The sequence below is a fragment of the Rutidosis leptorrhynchoides genome, chromosome 10, assembly GCF_046630445.1.
Source record: "Rutidosis leptorrhynchoides isolate AG116_Rl617_1_P2 chromosome 10, CSIRO_AGI_Rlap_v1, whole genome shotgun sequence".
Classification (NCBI taxonomy): domain Eukaryota; kingdom Viridiplantae; phylum Streptophyta; class Magnoliopsida; order Asterales; family Asteraceae; genus Rutidosis; species Rutidosis leptorrhynchoides.
The window spans coordinates 343327356-343338627 of record NC_092342.1 but is presented as its reverse complement, the minus strand read 5'-3'; the positions used below and the strand labels follow the sequence as shown (position 1 = coordinate 343338627).

Here is an 11272-nt window from a genome sequence, read left to right as displayed (position 1 = left end):
TCAGAAAATGCGAATTTATTGGAGCTCAAGTTTAGTGAAAGTGAAGTATGGAGTGCGATAAAAGATTGTGGTAGTTCAAAGGCCCCGGGTCCGGATGGATTCAACATGCGCTTTTTCAAGAAATTTTAGCACATTTATAAAGATGATCTAATGGCCGCAATCGACGAATTCTGGGTGTCGGGTAAAATAAATAATGGTTGTAATGCCTCTTTTATCACCCTTGTCCCTAAAAAATCAGATCCCTCGGCCCTTAACGACTACCGCCCAATTAGCCTTATTGGAAGTTATTACAAAGTTATTACGAAGATACTTTCAAATAGGTTAAGACAGGTCATCCCAAACCTTGTTGGATTTGAGCAAAGTGCATTCATAAAAGGAAGGAATACCCTTGATGGGGCCCTAATTGCGAATGAAACACTCAATTTTTTAAAACATAAGCGTTCAAAAAGTCTTATTTTTAAAGTAGACTTCGAGAAAGCATTCGATTGCTTACATTGGGAATACTTGATGGAAGTAATGGAGATTATGGGGTTCGGTGTCAAGTGGAGGGGGTGGATTTTGTCATGCCTTAAATTGGCATCGGTTTCGGTCCTTGTCAACGGTGCTCCCACTAGTGAATTCAAACTAGAGCGTGGTGTTAGACAAGGTGATCCTCTATCACCTTTTCTATTTATCATTGCGGCGGAGGGCCTAAACGTGATGGCAAAATTAGCGGTGAGAAATATAAAATTCATTGGTGTTGAAGTTGGAAAGGATAAAGTCCCGATCTCGCACCTCCAATATGCGGACGACACTATCTTCTTTGGAGAATGGAGTGAGGGTAATATCCGGGACCTCTTTAAGCTTCTCAACTGCTTTGAGCTCACATCGGGGTTGAAGGTGAATTATCTCAAAAGTAATTTATTTGGCGTGGGCGTTGAAAAAATAGAAGTTGAGAGTATGGCTAACATGTTCGGTTGCAACATTGGTACTTTTCCATTTGTATATCTTGGGCTTCCGGTGGGTGGTAAAATGAATAAATTGGAAAGTTGGTATCCGGTTATTGAGAAATTTTCAAAAAGGCTCTCGGATTGGAAGGCTCGTGCGGTGTCTTTTGGTGGACGCTTGACCCTTGTGAAATCGGTGTTGAATAGTCTCCCATTGTACTACTTCTCGCTCTTCCGTGCTCCGCCATGTGTGCTAAAAAAGCTTAAGAGTGTAAGACGTTTTTTCTTTTGGGGCGGGACGGGTAATAAAAACAAAATTTCTTGGGTTAAATGGGAGGATACCCTCCAACCTTTTGAAAATGGGGGGTTAAATTTGGGTTGTCTAAAGAGCAAGAATTTGGCCTTGATCGGCAAGTGGTGGTGGAGGTTTAAATCTGAATCCGCCCCGCAATTTCGATCATTTATGGGTCATCGGGGGGGGGGGGGGGGGGGCTTTTGGCTACTAATAATTTTCATTGTGGTTTCTCTTATAAGTCGGTTTGGAGCAACATCGTTAAGGCAGGAAAATGCATTGATGATCTTGGGATTCCTTTCCAAAACTCCTTTGTGCGTAGGATTGGTGATGGAACTGCAACTTTGTTTTGGAATGATCTCTGGCTTGGGAACGACATTCTTAAAAACAGGTTTTGTAGACTCGCGCACCTTGACTCTGACCCGGATGTTTCTATTAGTTCGAGACTGTACTATAATGGGACAGAATGGGTAGGGAATTGGGACTGGGTTCGAAATCCAACGGGTCGGGCTGCTGGGGAGCTACAGGAATTAGGTGAGCTGCTGTTTCATAGCAACACGTCGCTGAATCCACAAAATCAAGATTCGTGGGAATGGTCGTCGAGTACTAATGGCGTCTTCAGAACAAAGATTCTTTCGGAACTAATAGACTCTAAGGTTCTTCCTTCGAGCTCGTCCACTTTGTGTACTTCTCGTAATAACTTTGTCCCTAAAAAAGTTGAGGTGTTTACTTGGAGAGCTAAAAGAGGTAGATTACCGGTCCTTTTGGAATTGGATAAAGGGGTGTCGACTTACATTCGGTTCGTTATCTATCCTGTGACAATGATCTTGAATGTATTAGGCATGCCCTTTTGTTTTGTGAATAAGTGTGGGAAGTTTGGAAAAGAGTGTTCGATTGGTGAGACATCACTCTTCCTCCGGATATAAATCTTATTGAGCTACTTGAAGGGAAATTGGGGCATTTCGACTAGGACTTGGGGTGAAAGTTGTGGCAAGGGATGCTATGGGTAAGTGTGTACGTTATTTGGAAAAATCGGAATGAGAGGGTCTTCAAGAATAAAAGTTGGAACGTCCCGGTTGCGGTAAGTGATATTCAAAGTAAGAGCTTCGAGTGGATTTCAAAAAGGTGCAGGACAAAGTCGATTGATTGGCATACTTGGATCTATAACCCTCGATCTATCGCTTGAGTTATTGTAACGTGTCGAGTACTTTAAGTTTTGTAGTTGTGAGTATTGTACATATGTTTCCTTGGGATGCCTCCTGGGCACCTTCTGTATAATTGTTGTGTGATTTTGGCAGCTGCTTTTTGGCTGCCATTGTGATATTAATATAAGTAATTTTTGCCTTTAAAAAAAAATATGATATATAATATTTAAATATAAAAAAAATATAAAGATAGTGTGTTTGATCGCACTAGCCAAAGTTTAAATCTTATAGTTTGAAGCATATTTTTCTAAATGTTTGATAAAGTAACTGGAGCTGAAAATTAGTTGTGAATTGACTTAAAAAGATTCATAAATAAATTGCAAAATCATGTAATAAAGGGTAATATAGTAATTTCATGGTTATAAACTCTACTTTTTTAAAAGAAGCTAGTTTAGAAGCTTAATTTTGTAAAGCATATCTTATTTTTTTTTTTTCCTATAAGCTTTACTTTTTCTTATTCGGCTCTAATTTTGAGTCAACAGAAGCGTCGATTTATTGGCGTTTTAACTGCCGTTTAAAGCCTAAATTGAATTTAAGACATGATTTAAAACCCATAAAAATTTAATTCTACTATTTTCATGGCACCACAATTTTATTTTTAATTTTAATTTACTATTTTTTTTTAAAAAAAAAACTTTGCTACTTATTGGCCGGATGTCCGTTCGGAAGCATTATTTTTATGCGTCGAATAGAGAGAGATGACTTTCTGTACTTTTGAGAGTGTTTCACTCTGGTTGGAGAAATAACTTGTTTTTTTTTCTCGAATAGGGGAAAATATTGTCTACATCTCACCTCCCCATACACCACTCATGTGTATTGAGTTTTGTTGTTTTTGTTGTTCACTTTTTCTTATCTAACAAATAAAGATTATGATTTGTAGTTTATCAAAATCATAAATTTAAGTTCACATAAGTTCCTAAAAGATAGTTAACCAAACAGACTAATAAATAATAAATATATAAAGATTTTAATATTATTCTCAATTATGATGTCCTTCCTCCTCAGGACATACCGTCACATAAGCATCACATCAGTTTTTCTCTCAATTTCCTCCCAATCACATACACATCACACACTATTACCAATCATAACATGATTACTCGCAATCACATGGACCCATCAAATTAATTACACTAAATAAATCAAGGTAAAAGTATCTAAGAAATATATGTTCAAGTACAACACATTCTCTTTCCAGCTCGGTGATGCATTATGCTTTGACAGGGAAAGTTCTGGGGCAAGACAACCACAACATTCTGAGAGCAAGCCTATAACATGACATTGCCACCGATGCCCTCAAAAGCGAGCTGGAGGGCATACTCAGAGCGTACCCGTTGGGAATGATTTAAGAAACAAAGGTGAACATTTTATTGTTCTACATAAATTGAGCAGATTTATTTCCGTTTCAAGGCTCATGGGATGCCATTTGACTTATGGGCTGCCATTTCTTACTGGTCACATTAGCGCGTTTGGACACTTAATTTGAACTATTTTTAGAAAATTTTGATATTTTGCTTCTAAGAAATAAATGTATATTGCATGATCATTATATATTATATAATTATAATTATATCATTTCACCACAACCCTTTACTGTTCACTGGATTTTTAAATTCAAAAAGGATATTTTAGTCAATTCACACTTAATGTATTTAACAGCTTTTCCCCTTCCAACTCACATTTCTCCGGCTTCCCACCCGATCGAAGGTTCTGGCGACTTTTAGCAACTCCATCGCCACCTCTTCTCCAGATCTATCACAAATTTGACGTACCATCTTATTCTCGCCATTACTCTCACTGGCACACCCACCATCGGCTTCTTCGCCACCACCGTCGTCGTCGTGACCACCATTTCAACATGTTGATTTAGTCGTCTTCCACAGCCGCCATTAGGTATTTAGGTTGATTCTTTGGCTGTTAAATTAAGGATAGGGTTTCCGATTTGGTGGCTTTATTGAATAACATTAACAGATATGTTTTGAGTTGCTACAAAATTTACTTTCAACAATTATTATGTAAATACATTTAACAACCCAACAATTATGTAAATACATTTAACAACTAATCTTCCTTGATGTTTGTTATGGATGAATATCAGAATCAATCATATACTAAAAAGAAACCTGTACACCATGTTTCCTTCTTCCACTCTGTGTTGAAGGATCACGGCGTAAAAGTCGACATTAACGTTTCAGTTGTGACAAATAATAATTTCACGGCTTATTCTTTCTTACCTGAAACAACAAAATTTGATATCACTATGTGAGTGATTCACCCATTAGCCAACTGGCCAACCTGGCCAATTAAGTCCATTTACTGAACAAGAGAACACACAACTTTTCATACATTCCACAGCATAACAAAGCCTCCTTTTACCAAAACAACAATATCATACACAATATCATCATTCACCATAACAACAAACTGCAATTCAAAGTAGAAAACATCTTGTAACATAGCCTCCTTTTACCAAATGTTAACCAGGGTTAGTCTACCTTCACACTCGAATATAATATCCTACAGCATAGTTTTAGCAGTTAAAATAGGCAAAAGCAAAAAACAAAAACTCGGCCAGCAAAGGTAGCTAGCAGGATTTGCGCGTATAGCATCATCGGGTGCAAAACTCTATGATTCCCACATTCTTTCTGGCACGATCTTAGGGCTGCAATACCAAATTGTACAACCACCGAAAATCTGCAACAAAAATCAAGATCTAAACTTTGTGCTCACTCACACATAACCCATTAAATAACCTCAAATATATACAGTACCAATTTATACATCATAATAACCGAAATGATTTCACTAGTAACAACTGATGGTTGTACAGTTAGATCTCTTCTATGCAATGTCCGCAAAGATAACACAGATGCCAAAATCTACGTGTAAACGGAAAAGAAACTACGCTACATCTAGAGCCTTAATTTCTGAAATCTTGCAATTATATAACATTATTAGAGAATTAACTACCCCCAATCACCAAAACACACTAAAACAGAGCATGACTCAGAAACACCATAATTTGTCAATGCATAACTACACTTGTTGATGGTAGAAATGCAAAATCAATTGAATACTTATTGTTCACAAATGTATGCCACAATTTAACTAGTATTGTCATACAAAAATAAGAAATAACAAGCAACATTTTGTATTTAATGAAAAGTAAACAAAATTGGACCTTCAATCAAGGCATCAAGCAATAGCTTCAAACTGCCTTAACCTATCACAATTTGGTGTTTCTTGCTGATAATATCCCCACTGATTTCGTTGTATCTCAAGCCGACAATTATGAGAAAGAATCGAAACATAATCATGCTCAATCCTTTTCTCAATTCGCTCCCTTTCTTGACTATTCAACGGATAATCCTGTTCAAAATTACGCGATTTCACATAGAAATTAACCCCTTTTTGTGTAGTTAACACATGATCATAACCATAAGTCCTCGAAAGGGAATAAATCGGTTCATTGGACGGCAAAAAGTTCAACAAAATGATCAAAAGCACCGGTAACAACTGAATCAAAGTCCTCATCCCCCCTGACCCATTTCCAGCCTGCATCCTTACACCAGTGCCCGGCCCGAAGCTAAAACCCGTAAACTGGGTGGTAGCCCGCGGGCCCGTTCCTCCGGAAAAAAAGTTCCTAAAAATCTCCTCAGCATCAACATCACCTTCGTAATAGAACCCGTTACTACGACCACCGCGTCTAGCAGCCCGTGTCTCGTAAACCGGCTCATCTGACCCGACAAGATCATACTGTTTTCGATTCTCTTCAACACTCAAACACTGAAACGCTTTCGATACTTTCTTAAACGCCTCTTCCGCACCCGGGGCCTTATTCTTATCAGGATGAACTTTCAAAGACAATTTCCTATATGCTTTTCTAATATCCTCAACACTACAATCTTTTTCCAACCCTAATATCTCATAGTAATCTTTTTTTCTCTTAATTTCACTCACAATCATAACCTGTTCCTTACTATAACCTCCTGAACCCGAAGACCCGGTTTCTGAAACCGGAACCCTTCGCCTTATACCCGAATCATTCTCGGGCTGCTTCGACAAACCCGATCCTGAACCCGATCCTGAACCGGATTCATTAGTGGTATTTTCGGATTCTAAATTGGAAAACACGTCATCAACATGAATTAATGGATCTAATCGTTTAGCTTTCGATATGAATTTTAGGGCACGAGCTCGATCGCCTGACACTAATGCATCTTTCGCAATTTTCAAACATCTTAGAGCATCATCTTTATTGCCATCCATATCGAAAGATTCAAACTTTATTCAAAACTTATACTAACTGGACCCAAATGAAACAGTATAAGATCGGAATTTAAGTATACTTGTGTTAAAAGTTATCTTACCAGAAATTGATCAAGAGGACCTTAGATTTCGATCAAATTGAGATCCGGGGCCTTATGTGATTAAATTGGGATCGATTTGTAGCAAATTGATTTGGATTTTAGAAATTAAATTGTTTGAATACAAGAATTGTGAGATAAAAGGAGAAAAGTTGTGCGAAACTGAAAGGGATATTTTTCACCATCCAAGGGTGAATCATGACCGTTTAATGGAATATGAGTAGAATAGGAATTTAAATTGTTAATTTGGTACTTATGGTTATATCAAAATTAGTAATTTAGTACTTTGTCATTATTAGGAGGAAATCACTTTTTGAAAAATTGAGTAATAATTTTTTATTTTTTTTAATTTTATTTCAAGCATTAAAATCACATGAAAATATAAATATTTGAAAAAGACACGAATGTTATTATTATGACGGAAAATCGCCCGAAGAAATAAATAATAACATTTATCGTAAGTGATGTTTTAATAAGAGTTTATTTGCATCGTTTTGTTTTCATCTTGTGTGAAGTGTTTTTTTTTTAAATTTAGCCCGATGTAGAGTTTAGGGTTTAGGATTTTGAGTTTAGTTCTTAAACCAAAAACCTTAAACCCTAAATCCCAAACTCTAAACCATTCGTATTAAAAATTCAATCTAAACCTTAATTTCTAAACACTAAACCCTAATTTCTAAATCCAAAACCCTAATTTCTAAACCTTAATAGCTGAACCCTAATTTTTAACCCTCTAATTTCTAAACCCTAATTTCTAAACCTTTAAAAAGCAAAACATTCATTGCAATGAATGTTATCATTTAACTCTTCGAGCGTTTCCCGTCAAAATAATGACATTTATCACAATATGTCTTTTTTAATTATTCACATTTTTATGCGGTCTTAATGCTTGAAAAAAGAAAAAAAAAAAGAAAAAAATTACTTACGCCACTTTCTAAAAAAATATTCCCTCTTAATTAAAACTAAGTCCTTTTAATCTTTTTTATCATGTTGATAGTCCTCTAATAAAAACTAATTACCTAGACAGTCCTTTAATCTAATTTGGGACATATAAATGTTTTAAATTTTGACCAGAAGTGTATCTTGTAGTTGGGACATAAAATTAGGTCAAAATTGCCATACATCATCATCCACCCACGCTCTAATAAACTTCTCCATTTTCACTAAACCAAGAACAAGCACCAACCCTTTTCACCAAACGCCTCTCTCTCTCTTTGCAATTAGTATTGAGAGAGAGACCAATAAGTATTTGTAATATAATGACTTTGTGAATTAGCAGCCGTCCAATTTCCATTTTCATCAATCAAACTCACCTGGTAATACTCTCTACTAACAACATTCTTTTTTTAATCACAAATCCGTTTTTAATATTTTAGTTATTCATTGTGTTCATATTTGAATTGGGTTATTTAATTTCTTGTAAAAGATTCAATCTTTAACTATTTCTCCATTATATACTATTGTTTTGATATTGCATTCATAGGTTTAGTATTAGACCCATTCCCCCCCCCCCCCCCCCCCCCCCCCCCCCCCCTTTTTTTTTTTTTTTAATTTCAAATTCCAAGCTTTAATATTAGTAGTTCGTCATAGTAGTCATTACTATTTGGGTTCTTTATATTCCTAAAAAATATTAAAAATTTACCATATTTTTAATTTTTCTTCGTATGTGTACAAGTTTAAAACCCCATTTTAATATAATACACAGTATAAAGATTTGTTTCTCTTCATAGTATTCATCACCAAATGGGTATATATTTTGTTTATAAAAAAGATTCCATTTTTACCAGTTTGCCATCATCAATTGATTAGGGCAAAACCTTTTTGTTCCATAAGTATATTCTTAGCTTAAAAACGCCGCCTTTTGTCATATGTTCAGCTTTTATTGCATTGATAAGTTTTTTATAATCATGTTCTTGTAGAAAAGAAACAATATTTGTAGAATTTATTGTAAGCTTGGTGGTGAGTTGAATGGATACAAGACGTTTATTGGAGAACAATGGAGATGGGTTAATCCCTGATTTAGGAATAGGGTTTCTTTGGTGCTCCAAAGATGATAATTTCTCTCAATCTGCGAGCTTTTTCGCAAGTGTTGGGCAGATGGGTAGGGGTGGTTATGGAGGTGTGGACTGTGGACCCTAATTCAACAAACTCCACAAGTATGAGTGATAATGAAGGTGTCAAACTTCCATATTTATCGAAGGTTGTTTCGACACCCGAATCAAGTTTTATGACCGTTGAGGTACCAAAAATGGATGCAAATGAGGGTGTTCTCAAGAAGAAGAAGAAAGGTGGATTGAAATTGAAAATCAAGATAGGGAATCCTTTGTTAAGGAGATTAATTAGTGGTGCAATTGCAGGAGCGGTTTCAAGAACATGTGTTGCTCCGTTGGAGACGATCAGGACTCGTTTGATGGTAGGGAGTTCGGGACATTCGAGTTCTGAAGTTTTTCAAGATATTATGCAGGCTGAAGGTTGGCCTGGCCTCTTCAGGGGCAATTTGATCAATGTCATTCGTGTTGCGCCTAGCAAAGCAATTGAGGTATGACTTTTCTTTTGCATAATCTTCATACTTTCTTTTAAATTGATTTATCCGTAAGCATTGTTGAATGCCTTCTCTACTTAGAATTGGTTGTATCTCGCTTTTGTAGTCACGATTGTATGATATCTTCATCTAATTTATTGCGAATATTTTGTCATTTTGTACTTTCATGCCACGATAGTCAGATAATCTCTTTTAAAACGTCTAAGGGTGTATTTATTTACATTTTAATTGAATGGTCCAACGCTGAATGAATATTCATTCAACATTCAACGTGTTTGTTTTTTATCTCTTAATGATGCTCAATGGTTCAACATTTAGTGTTGAACCATTCAGAGTTGAAACACACTCTTAACCATTATACACCTAGATTTTGTGTAATGTCCTTAAGTCATATCCTAGACGCTTATCAAACAAGTATATTGAACTTTTTATTCATAAAAAGCGTTGATAAGGTAATTTTACCTATTTATTTTGAATTATTATCAAACAGCTTATTGTCATTATGGTCCAAGTTAATTCAGAACCTCTGAATGAATGTTAGCTTAATCATCCGGTTTTATCAATCACACCCTAAGATGCCGATATATCACTCTCTGTTGTTGCGGTTTTAATGATGTTATATTGACTTTCACGTGCTTCATTTTCATTATCATGAAGTCATACGCAATCTTTGCAGTTACTTGCTTATGATACTGTCAAAAAAAGCTTGGCTCCTAAACCCGGCGAGAAGCCAAAACCTCGTACACCTGAGTCACTAATTGCAGGTGCTGTTGCTGGTATTAGCTCAACGATATGTACCTACCCTCTCGAGTTAGTTAAAACCCGACTCACCGTCCAGGTAATCAATCGGCTCTTTTAACTTACAAAATGTAACTTTTTGCCACTTAAAGTTTCCATTTTTATTCAATTGGCGGTGTTTTCTACAGATGGGCGTGTACAAGAATCTTGTAGATTCGTTTATAAAGATTGTGAAAGAAGAGGGGCCCGCAGAACTCTACCGGGGGCTCACACCAAGTCTAATTGGTGTAGTCCCTTATGCTGCTACAAACTATTTTGCATATGATACGTTAAGGAAAACATACAAGAAAATCATGAAAAAAGATGAAATTGGAAACATTGCAACTCTATTAATCGGATCAGCAGCTGGTGCGATTTCAAGTAGTGCAACGTTCCCGCTTGAAGTTGCACGGAAACATATGCAGGCGGGTGCTGTAAACGGGCGTGTTTATAACAACATGCTTCATGCCCTTTTGACCATTCTTGAAAAGGAAGGTGTAGCTGGTTTGTATCGAGGTTTGGGACCAAGTTGTATTAAAATAGTTCCGGCTGCTGGGATTTCGTTCATGTGCTACGAGGCGTGCAAGAAAATACTGGTAGAGAAAGAAGATGATGAACCATAAACAATCGATTCGAAAAGGTAAATTTGAAATTTTGGTTGCTTTTGTTATTTGAAAGATAGTAATGAAGATTCAAAAGATTTGGTTTTTTATGGTGGTTTTTGTTCAGGGATAACTTTTTTTCAACAGAAAAGATATATATATTTTTTTAAATATCGATCAGAGGAAGAAAACACTTGTTTGGTGTTATGATACATTATGATACATTTGTGATTTCAACGGATACTTGATGTTTGATGACAAATTATGATTTTTGAACGAGGAATTTGCATTGCGGATTTAGTTTTTCATTTCGACTTGATTGAGGAATGAGGATGTTGTCTAACATTTTGAATCAATGTATTTGACACAAATACAGTATAATTTGCTACCTAATCGATATATACATTTTTTTAGGTTCGAGGAAAGTGTATCCGAAATATAAAAACGTCTTTAACAACTTTTAGGCTTCTATCAATTATTTGTTCATTTTTGACTTGTTTTGGTTAATTATTTTTTTTATTTTTTTTCATTAGAACGGTAATTCACATACCTAACACATTAATC

General features: G+C 35.9%; 1 protein-coding gene and 1 pseudogene across 2 annotated transcripts; one reads left to right on the top strand and one right to left on the bottom strand.

Moving 5' to 3' along the window:
* Positions 1–4441: 4441 nt before the first annotated feature.
* Positions 4442–6692, bottom strand: LOC139872295 (chaperone protein dnaJ 49-like). 2 transcript variants are annotated; one of them, XM_071860139.1, is made up of 2 exons: positions 5605–6692; positions 4442–4657 (listed from the first exon to the last, which is right to left on the bottom strand). In XM_071860139.1, exon 1 carries the CDS (start codon positions 6690–6692, stop codon positions 5619–5621), a length of 1074 nt encoding a protein of 357 aa, XP_071716240.1. In that variant the 3' UTR covers positions 4442–4657; positions 5605–5618. The 2 variants fall into 2 exon arrangements, with proteins under 2 accessions (XP_071716240.1, XP_071716239.1); XM_071860138.1 differs by lacking the exon at positions 4442–4657 and adding an exon at positions 4710–5117.
* Positions 6693–8755: 2063 nt separating this feature from the next.
* Positions 8756–10831, top strand: LOC139873568 (adenine nucleotide transporter BT1, chloroplastic/mitochondrial-like; annotated as a pseudogene).
* The last annotated feature ends 441 nt before the right edge of the window (positions 10832–11272 follow it).